General features: G+C 41.5%; 1 protein-coding gene across 2 annotated transcripts in view; it reads right to left on the reverse strand.

Moving 5' to 3' along the window:
- The window catches only part of LRP5 (LDL receptor related protein 5), a 238,361-nt gene that overhangs the window by 27,514 nt on the left and 195,169 nt on the right, over positions 1-15,678 (reverse strand). For both annotated transcript variants that reach the window (XM_075162881.1, XM_075162880.1), the window contains 6 exons: positions 12,139-12,355; positions 10,290-10,579; positions 8,038-8,264; positions 7,509-7,693; positions 4,375-4,698; positions 1,992-2,194 (listed from right to left, as the gene is read on the reverse strand). In XM_075162881.1, the coding sequence (XP_075018982.1) occupies positions 1,992-2,194; positions 4,375-4,698; positions 7,509-7,693; positions 8,038-8,264; positions 10,290-10,579; positions 12,139-12,355 (1,446 nt within the window). The remainder of the gene's footprint in view (positions 1-1,991; positions 2,195-4,374; positions 4,699-7,508; positions 7,694-8,037; positions 8,265-10,289; positions 10,580-12,138; positions 12,356-15,678) is intronic.

The raw sequence follows: 15,678 nt of genomic DNA on the forward strand, positions 1-15,678 counted from the left end.
CCAGACCTGCACTGTTATACAGTCAGCTGAACAAATCTCTTTCTCTCGCCAAAGTCTCCTTATTTTATTATTTGTAGTGTAGTAGGTATTGATGATCTTTAAGTCCTGGCTTCTCTTAACAACTAAAATTTTTTAATGAAACTTGGTTCTCTTTGCTTACATGTCAAATGGCTGCAGCTCTGCCTCACACCCATACTAACAACATCACCTTGCTTTCACCCCCGTGTCTTTATGATGTACCTTACAAAACTTGACATTATTGCCAAGTTCCTAGAATCATAACCCTCAACCCCTCCCAACCCAACTAACATGCTATTTACTATACTTTTTAACTCTATGTTGAATACTAACATAGACTTCAATACTTTCTGTGAAGAGCACTAGAGCATATAAAAAAAATCCCTAAAGGAAAATAATCGTTCTGTTGTTCGTTTAACATTACACAGGCTCCACTAGCGTACAGCCAATCCCAGTGCCATTGGGACAGTAATACGGCTGGCAGGACTCCCAACATAAAAGCAGCCTTCAAAGGTGACTGCTTCTGGTGACATGATAACGGTGAGGGGAAAGCGGTGGCTTCCTTAAGTGTCCTAATGCGGTGCTCCCAATCCAAACACAAAAACAGTATCAGAAAAAGTTCATATTGGTCAAGAAACTGAACACACCATTCCGTGCTCAGTTTAAGTCAAATGAATTACCCAACGCAGCATTACTTGTGAAAGTTATACTTCCACAATTTGGTTTTAAGCTTCCAAGTTCTGCATAGTGATATACAGGCTTTTTTCTTTTTACATAAAGCTTTATGCCTATTTTGTCTTGACAGTGTGCCTAGAAATAAAAAGAAATAATTCTTTTCCTGAAATCAAAGGTAACATTTCCCAGGTATGAAATTAATATGCATCATCTGCAAACAGCAAGATTTAGCAAAATTAAGTAAAATTAAGTAAATATAGTTAGTGAAAATTGGAAAGTCAAAATTTGCAGGGGATCTGCATCTTCAAAGCTGTGTGACCAAGGTAGAGGAAAACACAGAGCGAATGAATCTCCACCGCAATTTGCACCTAGCAAGTACCAAAGAGAAGCTAGACTACAACAATTAGCACCTAGCATAATCCCAAAAAGCAAGAGCAAAACTTCTTCAAAATTCATCCACAACCCAGCTCATCCCAACATACCTCCTCCCAATCTTAAAAGAAACGGCCAAAAAATAAAATTGTCATCTCTTCCTTTAAAGGAAACCATAAAACCTCTGAGCCTCTAGATGCATGAAGAGACCAGTCCTTCCCATTGATATCATGTCATATTGTTTAGATACAGCTGCCCATTCTCCATTTCGTTTTATATTCTTATTCAAACCACAGTTTTTAAAGAATCTGTTATCTTGACCTGGGAGTTAAGCTATGTTAATACATAACACTGCCTGGAAGAACAGTACACTTCTTTCCACTGTTGTGTGAATAACTAGCGCAAAAGAATGATGTCCCCAACTCAGTAAAACAATTAAGCATGTGGATAAGCCTATCCCTATCTGGCACAGCAATCAACTCCACATTCACTCGGGGTCCAACTACAGCTTGGATAGCTGAGAGTTTTCATTCTGAGAGAGCTTTACAATGACGACAATATTATTACACAATTGGCATGCACAATACTGATTTTAGAATACAATTTATCTGTCCTGAGTATAAATAGTGAGTCTGCCTTACTTCAGTGCCCATCCTTAACTAAAGATTGCAATTCAAGGCTTATAGTTTCAGATACATATGATGTACTATATTCTATCACACTTTTTTGCGTACAAATTAAAATCACGATCCTAAAAGCCTTCAGTAATTTTCACATATAAATAGAATATACATGAATAAGTGCTGGCAAAAGTAACTTTTAAACCGATGATTCCTTGGTGCAGGGGACGGAAGGGGAAAGTCAAGCATAAAGTACAAAGCACACAAAAAGACCGACACAAAACTATATGCACCATGTAAACTTGCCTGAGTGCCATCATCTTTGGCTCTTTTTATAATATTCTGACGTCCATCCACCCAGTAGATCAATTTATCTAAGGGATCATAATCAATAGCCTTGACATTCCTTAGACCATGCATAGGCAGGATGATATCTGGACTTTGCTGATCATCTGGTATCATCCGGCTGATTGCAGATTTCTGGCTAAATAACAGGAAACTGGCAGGGGCTGAAACAAGGCAAAACAGAATGCGTAAGAAAATGCAACTCACATGGTCAAAAATACACCCACACAGAATACAAAGAATATTTAGGACAAAATCCCAGAGAGAGAATTATATTCACAACAAAAACTAAGGTAATTCACAACTGGAGATTTTTGCTATTAAGTTGAAAATGTTTATGTACTTCTGGAGGGTAAATGTGCACAACCTCACCCAGAAAGTATTTCCTTTTCATATTATAAAATAACTAAGTTCCCCATGTGGAATTTAAGTAGCACCAGTGATAGCGGGCAATACGCAATCACAGGTTTTCCTGTATTATCATAGAATCATAGAATCATTTAGGTTGGAAAAGACCTTTAAGATCACCGAGTCCAACTATTAACCTAACACTGCCAAGTCCACCACTAAACCACGTCCCTAAGCACCTCATCCACACGTCTTTTAAATACCCCCAGGGATGGGGACTCCATTGCTTCCCTGGGCAGCCTGGTCCAATGCTTGACAACCCTTTTGGTGCAGAAATTTCTCCTAATGTCCAATCTAAACCTCCCTTGGCACAACTTGAGGCCATTTCCTCTCGTCCTATCGCTGTTACTTGGGAGAAGAGACCAACCCCCACCTCGCTACAACCTCCTGTCAGGTAGTTGTAGAGCGATGAGGTCTCCCCTCAGCCTCCTCTTCTCCAGGCTGAACACCCCCAGTTCCCTCAGCCGCTCCCCATCAGACTTGTGCTCCAGGCCCTTCACCAGCTTCGTTGCCCTCCTCTGGACACGCTCCAGCACCTCCATGTCCTTCTTGTCGTGAGGGGCCCAGAACTGAACACAGGATTCGAGGTGCGGCCTCACCAGTGCCCAGTACAGGGGCACGGTCACCTCCCTGCTCCTGCTGGCCACACCAGTTCTGATACAGGCCAGGATGCCGTTGGCCTCCTTGGCCACCTGGGCACACTGCCGGCTCATGTTCAGCCAGCTGTCGACCAGCACCCCCAGGTCCTTTTCCTCCGGGCACTTTCCAGCCGCTCTGCCCCAAGCCTGCAGCGTTGCCTGGGGTTGTTGTGGCCCAAGTGCAGGACCCGGCACTTGGCCTTGTTGAACCTCATACATTGGCCTCGGCCCATCGATCCAGCCTGTCCAGGTCCCTCTGCAGAGCCTTCCCACCCTCCAGCAGATCAACGCTCCCGCCCAGCTTGGTGTCACCTGCAAACTGACTGAGGGAGCACCCGATCCCCTCGTCCAGATCGTTGATAAAGATATTGAACAGGACCGGCCCCAGTACTGAGCCCTGGGGAACACCGCTCGTGACCGGCCGCCAACTGGATTTAACTCCCTTCACCACAACTCTCTGGGCTCGGCCGCCCAGCCAGTTTTTCACCCGTCGAAGCCATGAGAAGCCAGTTGCTCCAGGAGAATGCTCTGGGAGACAGTTACTTACTAAAGTCTAGGTAAACAACACCCACAGCCTTCTCCTCGTCCACTAAGCGGGTCATCTTGTCATAGAAGGAGATCAGTTTAGACAAGCAAGACTTGCCTTTCATAAACCCATCATTTCATCCAGTTAAAATTCCCTTATATGCTACTGTGCCAGGATGGCCGAAGCTTTGTTGGTTTATTTTTTTTAAGTCATCAGTCCATTTTCTATTCATCTGCTGTTTTTACTAGAAACTTCAATTCTTATTGGACAGCCAGTGACCTGGCAGGCTCATAGTATCACACGCAGGGGGAAAACAAACCTAAATGAATTTCAAGTGCATTTGCACGTTGCACAGACTACTTAGGAGGCTGTTTTATTGAATGTTATTTTTGCTAACTTTATTAAACACGTAAGAGAAAAAGACATTTTTTGTTTAGAATTTCTCTTCCACTACCAACACACTTAGGTAAGGACTGGGAAAGCTTCAATCACACAGTGGAATCACCTAGAAAGCACTTCTAGTAAAACTAGAAAGACCAGACTTGACAGCGCTGTTATTTCTAAGATTTGAAATACAAATCTTCGGCCCTAATTCATGTCACAAAAATGGATATAAAACTCCATACTCTGTCCTCATATTTAAAGATCACCTTTAAAGCCAGAATCTTTGACATGGACTTGTGATATCCCTTCCCTTTCTATACTGAAAGGGATCACAAGCACCTGGGAGCCACAAGCACTGAAGAATATAGTAGCAAACAAAAGGGCTTACAACTACAGTTCCTGCTGTTGGGATCCAAAGTATAATGAGCAGCACAGCCACACCTAAATCCATTTGGTATGGCAAGGCACAAGTGACCACAATGTCCATTATTTTGCACACAATCATTCAAGCCATCCTGACGTGAAGAATGGAAGACCAATATATCCATCACAAAATCCAGATGGCCCTGAATAAGCGTCCTGTTCTTCCCACTGGTCTTGTCTGCTCTTTCTATGCTGTGAAGATTCCAGTCTGTCCAGTAGATGTAGTCACTGTATTGGGTTAATCCGAATGGATGAGGTAGATCATCTGCTATGATTTCTCGTTCTTGTCCTGCAAAAATAAGGATAATCAACTAAAGGACAATTCCCAAGTCATGAAATGAAGAGTGTGACTGGCATAAAGAAAAAGTTTTTTCTTCCCTTTTTAAAATAAAACCTCATTTCCCAAGTCAGCATCCCATCAATATGGGATTCACTATTAAGCGGTATCTGCTCAAGAGGTAACCTAAACACTTGCATTCAAAAACCTTATCCTGATACCCTCTTGCCTATAGAGTAATTTGAAACTGTGCCAGTGTATTGTCGTTTAAATAAATACTACTCTATATGTCTCATGCTTATTATCCCAAATATGAGAAAACATATTCAAGAATACTATCAGCTCCAGGAATCACTTAGGCTAATAAAAAACCCAATTAATATGCATGAAAGCAACAACATAAAACAAACTTGAGATTCACAGAGAAACAGCTATGAGAAATTGTGATGTTTCACTCAAGAAACACAAATCTTTGGCAGTGCAATTTAACATACAGCTACCCCAAGAGATTAGGAAACCATTTGTTTGGCAGAAATCCCAATACTCCCACACTCAGTCGCTCAGTTAGCAACATTCACAACAGATTTAACACCTTCTAGAGGATTAGATGGCCTCTGCCACAGATGCAATACTAAAGTAGATGAAGTCTTACTGTAAATCACCTTCCTAAACATTTTCAAGCATAAACCTCTATGAATCTCTGCCACTTTACATCAAATGAAGATGTAGCCTTCATAAGCATCATCTCCTCCTGCCTCAAACAAACGTCCAATGCTAGATTCTACAGAACACCTAATTTTTCTTCCCCTGCCCTACTTTCCATCATGACCTCTCCCATTTGGCCAAGACGGGAGAAGGAATGAAAAATCCCAAAACTAGAACATGAAGCCATTTCCCTATAAACCACCAGAACTAAATATAGAAGCAACCTTCCCAACTACTTCTAGGCATCTAAAGTGTCCAAGTTAGGGGCACAGATATCCTGCATACTCTTGGGTACCACTTAGAGCAATTCTGGTCCACAGTGATGAATCCAGCAGATAGGCTCTTTTGAAGGAAGCAGATAAGCTGTCTAATTGAATTTTGATAGTTGGTAGATGGAGGAAAATCTCCCAAAAGAGTGATTTTTTTCCTGCTGGGTAATACTTATAATGCCCAAGATTAAGCTGGGACAGCATTCATTCATCCACTTAAGAGTGCTTTATTCTTTGCTGGTGGGGTAGACGTTTCTATCAGCAACACTCATTCAGATCTCTCCTGGCAAGGAGACCAGCACTGCGTAACGTAGGCCAAGCATAATAATGTTTTCTTAACCAATGAGCCCGCTTGCTGGAAGTCTACCTAAGTCTTTGTAATCTACTAACTGAAAAGACATCATACAACATTGTTAGCTTCAGCGCTCATCCTTCTACTTTCTCACCACAAATAAATGTTAACAGTAGGTTCAGCTTTAGAACCAGTTTAATTTGCCACAGATGATTTCAATATTGTGTTTCTTTTCAATGCCACAATCAGTTTTGAGTTCAAGCTTGCCTCTGGCTATTTTGTTTCTCTAAATAAAATGCAGAAGCTTAGTGAGAGCTTTGATAGATCATGGACACTGGATGGAAAAAAGCCAACTCTAGATAAAGAAACAATCTTACTGCAATTTCTAAACAGTAACAGCCATTCAGTAGTTGTTATCCCAAAGCAATAAATACAAGAAATGCAAAATCAGTGATAGCCTCGGAATCCAAAACTGCATCGCTCTCTGTTTTCCTGAGCTTAGTAGATTCTCTATACTCTGAAGATCTGCACACACAATAACACCTTAAAAAAAAATATCTCACTCTAATGGTAGCTTTTCACAGATTAAAACAAACAGAGTTGCAGGGAAATAATATATGTCATCAATCAGAGCATTGCTGTAATAATCCTGTATAAGTTTGCTTAAATACCCTATGTTCTGCCACATAAACTTTGATTTTTACATTGGAATCCCAGAGGCATTAATTCCCATCCTACAAAGGCCTCTCCTTGGAAATGGAACTGGGATAGGATGTCAGGTCAGGAACTTCTGGATTCGATTTCTGATCCTAACATTGATTCACTGTGTGACATGTGGAAACTTATATAAAGTCTGTTTTCCCAAAAAGGAATTCATACCTGCCTCAGCTAAAACCTTGAAAACCATTTAATATTTATAAAACATCAATACAAAAACTGTCAGCTGCAGAAAACAAAACTCCCTTCTTTTATCCATCACGTCAATATCAATGTGAAAGTTTAGTCAATCTTAGCACACCTCTTGTATTGTGTAAACGAAATTCCAATGGAAGATACGGAAATGTGTAAAACTGCATACAAACATGTTATGATACACGGCAGAAGTAGCTGCACAACCTTTCAGACTGCAGGAAATGCAAGCAGTATTTTGGTTTTGAACTAATACAACTAGTCTGAAGCTGGAAACAGAGATAATACTTCAACAGAAAATTAGTGTCCAGACTGAAAAGTCAGGGGTGGTTTACAGTGAACCTATAAGTTTTCCTCACTTTGAGAAACTCAGAGGTCATCTCTGCTTTGGTAAAACACAGGCAGTTTCATACTAATACAGAGAAATGACATCATATCTCACCATTATTATAAATAATCATTTGGTTATTAATTTAGGAACCTTTTTTTTATCTCCTTAAACAGTTAACTCTCCGTTTCCTCTCATAAGAAAAATACACACACAGATTTAATATCAATTATATTATTCCAATTTCGTATTATTCAATTGCTTTACTACGGTCAGTGCATATTTCTGTACTGGCTGGTGTAACATAACACTAGATTACCTAGCATATTTGATGACTCAATCATGCTTGTGTCTAAGTCAGTCCAATATAGCCTTTGGTCCGCATAATCAATAGTGAGGTCATTGGCACGACCCACTTTATCCACCAAAGTGATGCTGTTTGTTCCATCCATATATGCTCGAACAATCCTAGGTTTACCTCCCCATTCAGTCCAGTACATGTATCTGCAATGAGAAGCGGAACAAAAAGAGTACATCAGCTAGGTAAGATTGTGTTTAGCTGCGTGCTTTGATTTTTCTAAATTTATTTTCAGATCTTTTAAAAGGAAAAAAAAAAAAGAAAAGGAATAACCCATGTGGTTATGTGCAGTATTACAGTACTCCTTTTTTAGACAAAGGCAGAAGAATATGACTGACAACTCTTAATTCTTCATTCAACCCCATAGGGTTGTGGAGCGTTTATCGTCTTTTCAAAGACCCCGAAGAAATGGAGCTATATAAACTGTCAATTAACTTGTCATGTACAAGAATATGCACACAAAGCTTTGAAAAACAACACTGTCCCTTACCCTTTCGTAGGATCAAGAGCCAGAGACCTTGGGTTGTCCAAGTCCTTCCACACAAGGACCTGCCTATGCTGTCCATCCAGGCGGGATACTTCAATGCGATTGGTTCCAGTATCTGCCCAGTAGAGGTTCTTGCCCATCCAGTCTACAGCCATTCCCTCAGGATAATCTAGCCCAAACTCAATCACATGTTCAACAGAACTCCCATTCATGAAAGCTCGGCTTATAGTCTGGAAAACAGTTACGTAAAAGTATTACAGTATTTACGGATACCCCACTGAAATAAAAAGAAATAATTGTTATGAAGTTTAGTGTACAAAAAGAAATCAGTAAAAAAAATCAGCCAGTGTTACATTTTTAAAAATAAATTTCTGTTGTCAAAAAAGATACAGCAATTCACAGGATAAAAAGACCTGAATTTTCAGAAAGCTAGTGGTTTCTGATGACCAGTCCAAGACATCTTCAAAGGATATGATTTTCAGAAAGCACTATGTATCTGCAGATTCTTCCTTGCCCCTTCTCCCTCTCTTCTATTTGCACACACAAAGTTGTTTTTTTTTTAATTACTTAATTCACTGTAATGTTTTAAGTCTCAGAAACACATCTCAATTCAGAGAAATCTGAATTAAATTGTTTCTCGCGATCAGTCACCTGGAACAAGCTTGCTGATCCCATCTACATTTGAGTTAACACACACTCAACAAAACAGGTCACAGGGCAAGGGCTGTGTACATATAAATAAGCCACTCCTAACAAGGAGCACTGAAACAACCCCCAGGTAAATCACTGGTAACTTCCAGGACCAATGTACAATTACCCACCCTTGTTATCAACACTAAGCAATCATTCTACATGCCTGCTAATATTTCAGCTATTAATTTCTTAATAATTTGATAAATGAATGTATCAGGGTAAGAGACTTTTTATATTTTTAAAGGTAAATGTCAAAACCAGAAATCATGTAGTATATTTTTACAGGTATAACCCACACTTCAGAAAAAGTATAATCCCTTTTTGAAAACGAGTCCTCGTATATCCAGAGGCAGGAGGAGATCAGGGAAGTGGTGGTCACCAAAAGGGAGATGACTATGGGCTCTGAAGTTACATGACCTGCTGCTAAGCTGCAGGAAGTGGGGGGACAGGGGGAATGAAAATCCAGATGTGTTGAAACATACGCTGATACGTATGTGAAAATACAGTATGCTGGGTAATTCAGGAGGCCACAAACAAGTAGTGTTTTCCAGTTCTGCATAGAGCAAGACTGGGATCTACGCACTGACACAGCTGAAGTAATGTATTCTCCACTACAAATGGTTAAGACGACCATAGCTCACGTGCTTGCGTGAGATTTATTTAGTAACTGTGTCTGCAGTACGCTAATTTATTACACTGGCACTGTTCCTGAAGGAAAGGTATCCACACCACAAGCGGCACTGTTAATGCTGAAGCACAACCCTCATTAGTCTTCACAAAGAGCCTATGGAAACTGCACGTGCCCTGCAGTCACTAAAAGTGAGCTTTTCCCTGTTACGGCTTAGGCACATTGGCAAGGAAACTTTGACTGCTCTTGGAAAACCTGTTAAGAGGCTAAGCAGTTCCAGTGACGTGAATCTGTCGTTTTCCACCATTACTTAATTCACTTCAAAAAGCAAAAAACAGCACAAGACTCACTTTAGCATGCACTGGATGTGAAGCAAACGTGTCACAGGAAACGTCAAACTCCTGGGGAACACACTGAGATACAACTGGGGGCAGGCAGGGGCTTAACACAGTGTGGGGGGGACGGGACAAGTTCCCTGGCCTTTTCTGTGCCAAGCTGGAGCCACGGACTAACAGCAACCAATGAAAGTTCACTTGCCAAATGTTAGTATTGAGTAAGATTGCCTTCCAAGTCAAAACTGGAAGGGGCTAGAAAGCCCAGGGGGTTGCCAAGCTTAATGTTTAAATTACTCTACCATGTGACATGAAAACAGCCTTTCTACAATAGATACATATATGGACGCAAGACATGCAGCATCCGAGACTTAGGCATTTCATACGAGCAGACACCACTTTCGATTTTTTTTGAAGCAGGAAGATGCCTGTCACCCAACTGTGCATTCAACAATGCAACAGTCTTCGTCTGCAAGTGTCCTTGGGTGCAATTCAATGACAACATTAGCAACTGCAGGACAGATCATGTAACAGAGACCTTTGTTAGATCAAAGTAACTGCTCTGTGGCTTTATATTCAGGGAATTCACACGTCAGTAATACCTTCAAACTAACATCAGTCCAATAGATTCTGTTATCAGAGACATCAAAATCCAGAGCAGATGCTTCCTTGACTCCAGTAAGAGGAATAGCAACATCATTATTATTGGTTTCAAGGGAAATCCTATGAATTGCTGCTCTGCTTGTGAAAACTAAGAAGGCTTCAGGAATGATGCAAGTCTTCATGTCACTCAGCAGCTCAAGGCCAATGGGACAGGCACATCTGGTCTCCTGGGGTGTAAAGAAACACAGATGACTGCAGCCTCCGTTGTTCTCTGCACATGAATTAGTTCCTTAAAAAAAACCAAAACAAAACAGATATTGGTGTATTGTGGAGGTAGCGGGGAAAGGGAAGCGGGGGAGGCCAAGCGGAAACGCAGTGTAATTGTAATTTTTCAAAAGAAGTTAACACTATGGGTTGTCAACAGGGAATTCTAAAAAAAACATTCAAAACTCTTTCTTTCCTTTACCCAAGGGTTAGGAAGCTGGTCCTATCCCTCCTATAGTACAAATAACAGCTACAAACATATCCTCCTAGTTTCCCCAAAGACTAAATTTCTTCACTGAAGGCAGGTAATTACATACGTGTTCAGCTTGGTTATTTTTGGCCAAATACCGCATCTTGGTATCTCTCTGAAACCACCAGTTTTACAAATGTTCAGTGATACAAAATGGTGAGAAAAGAGCTGGATAACTGCAGTTCTTTCCCAGCTGTTTAATTTAAAGCTGAGAAGATTCATTACCAGAAGCAGTTCCAATAAGATCACCACAATCTCACACTTATTTTTTCCTGTGAACAACCATGACCAGATGGGGAGGGAATGTGGAGGAGAAAGTAAGGACCAAAAGATAAATGAGTGCCTTTCTCCACCTGTTGGAACTAAGGATTTAGATATTTAAAGACTGTTACCACAAAAAAAAAAAATCTCCAAGATCAGCCTCAACCAGGTTTCTTTTAATTTTCTCTTTTTAGGATATAGGTATTTCAGACCGATGCCGTAACTTGCAGCTTGAGGACTTGATTATCCTTTAAGTAAAGCTTCCTGAAAGGCTGGAAGTCCATGTACTGGCAGGGTGTAATTTGGCAACCTACTTTATGTGATTCTGTTGCAACTATTCTCAATACTTTTAACAGCTGACCAACGAATCCGTTTACGGCTATGCTCAGACTCCAGTGTTGCAGGTAGTAGACAGATCTGTGGCGAACACGCACCTCTCATGAGTTACTACTGAAGCCAGGGGGTCCTGTAACATACACCTCTGCAAAATGCTGGAAGAGGACCTTAAACACTGGCTGCACCTTTCAGCAGATGCAGTGGAAGAACACGGAGCTCCAGCTGCTGATCCCGTGCTAAGGGCAAGATTTAATGTTAAGATTTAAGTACGATTTAGGTGTTAAAGTTTAGTGCCACGTGCTTTGAGGCAACGCTGTAATGGCCGCTAACTCTGCCTATACCACCCAAGACAGTAAAAAGCATTCTAATAACTGAACATCACTGGGACGTTGTACTGGAAGAAAAGAGCAACAGAAAATGGAGCAATTCTGTGGGCACCAGAAGTAATGATTCCTATAGATTGGAGGCAGGAATAAAATTCTCCTCACAAAAATTCAAAGAGTGTAGTGGAAGCTGTGGAAGATTTATGTCAAATATCACTAAAAACTGGAAGCCCATACTTCTTTTGCAACACTGTATTTTCCCAAGTTTAAAAACAATAGGTGCAATTTTCCTTTAAAATGATTCAAACATATGAGACCACAGTTATTCTCTTCACAAGGGATCAACAATTGCTTAATGAAAGCAAGCCCATCTAGAAACTACTATAGATCCATCCTGTGATTGCTCATGCTTACCAAACACTTTGGTAACACTTGTTGCTTTAAGGCCCATTAAATCTGGCAGCTGATCAATAATGATGTCTCTGCTAGCCTTTATCTTGTGAACTCTTTCAATGCTTCGTCTCTGCCAGTCAGTCCAGTAGATGTAATCTCCCAGCAGCGTGAACCCAAATATATGTGGAAGCTTATCTTCTAGGAGGGTTTTCCTCATTGTTCCATCAACATTTATGACCTGTGGGATGCATAAGAAAAAAGGAAAAAATAATCTTCTCTAACGCAGGTACAATCAAAATGGCAATATCGATCATATTTTGACAACTCCTCTATTTTTACGCAAGAACCTCCTGAAATTCACAGCATGCTTCTTTCAAAAGAACATTCCTCTAGGTTTGTTGAAAGAGAAGTATATCGGAATGACAAGACTGAAAGTGGCTTATCTCACTCTTCCTCAACTGAAAAACCTAAGCAACATGAATTTAACTTGCATCAGTTCAAACCTGCAAAGACCACGACAAAGGGAGTGTTTTTTGGGATGGAGTGAGGTTCAGGAAATATTTAATCTCCATTCATGTCTTGGTCTCACTACTGAACTTTCTCCCCAGAAACAAGGGATTGCTGGAGTGACCTTCGGCACTCAATCACAGGGAACAGAGGCCATCAGAATTCTTTCAGGGCACAACAAGGCCATGCAGAATCTGTACTTTCTGAAATTTTGGTTTTTTACCAGTTTTTCCTCCCTCTTGTGATAAGCAAGTTCTTTAACATGTGGAATAAATATTGACTCTCATAAATTTGTATTCCTAAAACTGCAGAGAAAGCAAAATAGTATTGGAGATGGGATAAGCCCCACAGATATATATGTATATGCTATTGGTTAATTATTTCATAACCAATTACTACAATGATCTCGTGCTACCCCACTTTGCTTGGCATAAGGAAAGAGATTCATATAGTCTCACCCTGATCAATAATCATTGGGCAAGACAGGAAATTAAAGTGTCCACATACAATTCCCCATGCCACATGCCTACAGTCACCTCCATCTACCACACAAACTGCAATAACCTTTTCAATCATCCAGACATCTCTCACCCACGGCAAAGAGTGTGTATTTAAAGGCAAAATATTTATCTGACAAATCTCCAGATTCCTCCCCATCCTACTTCTTGCAATTGGTAGCCGCAATGTAACTACAATATTTTTAAGGTGCTACTTGAAAATTTATACTGTAAGCAGCATCAAGTTCAGTATCATATTAAAACCAAAACAAAAGACCACAACCTAAGACAATTTATTTTCCAACGTGATTCAATCAAATCTCCATTTGTTGCTAGAAATGCTTCACAGGTGAACAACTGCTGTGCTTTAATTTAGGCTACCATGGCTCATGACTGAGGTTTTAAATAGTCTCCTCTTCACTATTATCTGGAAATTATTTGTTTATTCAGACTCAAAATACTAAACCTGTACCTTGTAGGTGATTATGTTGCCTTCACTGTGCAATGCTTCTATTTTCTTGTGATTTAAAGACAGCTATGGTCTTTCAACATTGTATTCCCCTGACTTTTAAATTGCTACGTGTTTAAGCAATATTTATTTCTTATTAAAAAATGTCTGTAACTTAAATGCAATATAATATTAAACCATTAAATGCCTAACAATATTGTGGGCAGTCAAAATCAATCATCATTTTTACCACAATTTAATACAGATATTGAAAAACAGTAGTTGTAAGGCTCTGTCCATAGACGGTAAGCAGCAGAAGCACCTACAATTTCTTTTTTTAACATGACCAATGACAATCACCACATCTTACTAAACTAGCATGTGAATTTCAGTATGTTCATGCACACCCATGGCAGATATCCAAATAAATTAAAAAATGAAATCTCCACCTTGGAACCTTATAATGCTTTAGAAATTTGTGAAAACAACATGCATTTCTTCCGTGACACAGTTAATGTGGGCACAACATTTCCCCTTTAGAGAAACACAAGATGTGGTCACCAATTTTACTGTATGAATTTCATCTGAAAAAAATGGTTAAATGCTAGCGCACTGTATTGGGTTTGCATGGCAAGGTCTTGGTAGTGGGGGGGGCTACAGGGGTGGCTTCTGTGAGAAGCTGCTAGAAGCTTCCCCCATGTCCGTTAAAGCCGGCTCCAAGACGGACCCACTGCTGGCCAAGGCCAAGCCCATCAGCGATGGTGGTAGCACCTCTGGGATAACATATTTAAGAAGGGGGAAGAAGGCAGCAGCCGGAGAGAGGAGTGAGAAAATTGAGAGAAACAACCCTGCAGACACCAAGGTCAGTGAAGAAGGAGGGGAGGAGGTGCTCCAGGTGCCAGAGCAGAGATTCCCCTGCAGCCCGTGATGAAGACCATGGTGAGGCAGGCTGTCCCCCTGCAGCCCATGGAGGTCCATGGTGGAGCAGATATCCACCTGCAGCCCATGGAGGTCCACGGTGGAGCAGATATCCACCTGCAGCCCATGGAGGTCCACGGTGGAGCAGATATCCACCTGCAGCCCATGGAGGTCCACGGTGGAGCAGATATCACCTGCAGCCCACAGAGGACCCCACGCCAGAGCAGGTGGATGGGCCCGAAGGAGGCTGTGACCCTGTGGGAAGCCCATGCTGGAGCAGGCTCCTGGCAGGATCTGTGGACCTGTGGAGAGAGGAGCCCACGCTGGAGCAGGTTTGCTGGCAGGACTTGTGACCCTGCAGGGGACCCACGCTGGAGCAGTCTGTTCCTGAAGGACTGCACCCCGTGGAAAGGACCCACGCTGGAGCAGTTCATGAAGAACTGCAGCCCGTGGGAAGGACTCATGTTGGAGAAGTTTGTGGCGGACTGCCTCCCATGGGAGGGACCCCACGCTGGAGCAGAGGAAGAGTGTGAGGAGTCCTCCCCCTGAGGAGGAAGGAGTAGCAGAGACAACGTGTGATGAACAGACCGCAACCCCCATTCTCCATCCCCCTGCACTGCTGGCAGGGAGGATAGAGAAATCGGGAGTGAAGTTGAGCCCGGGAAGAAGGGAGGAGTGGGGGAAGGTGTTTTAAGATTTGGGTTTATTTCTCATTACCCTATTCTGATTTGATTGGCAACAAATTAAATTAATTTCTCTGAGTTGAGTCTGTTTTGCCCACAACGGTTATTGGTAAGTGATCTCTCCCTGTCCTTATCTTGACCCATTCGTTACATTTTCTCTCCCCTGTCCAGTTGAGGAGGGGAGTGATAAGAGTGGCTTGGTGGGCACCTGGTGTCCAGCCAAGGTCAACCCACCACACACAGCCGGGACATTAGATCTTCCAGCCACCACCAGCCAAAGAGCAGAGGTGAGCAGTGAACTACTGCATCCTATTGACCTATGCTATACACAAAAATCATCACTGTAACACAATCTATCTTGCAACGCTAGAGTGCAGATGTCTTCAACCGCAGAGGAAAACGACTTCACGAGAGCTTTAAGACTATCTAGCAGCTTATGGGAATTTGAACACGTTACAGTGTAAACCTCTGGATTCCTTCCAGACAAAAAGCCTCCTGCTGGAGACAG

This window comes from Calonectris borealis, chromosome 14 (assembly GCF_964195595.1).
Source record: "Calonectris borealis chromosome 14, bCalBor7.hap1.2, whole genome shotgun sequence".
NCBI classification, from domain to species: Eukaryota; Metazoa; Chordata; class Aves; order Procellariiformes; family Procellariidae; genus Calonectris; species Calonectris borealis.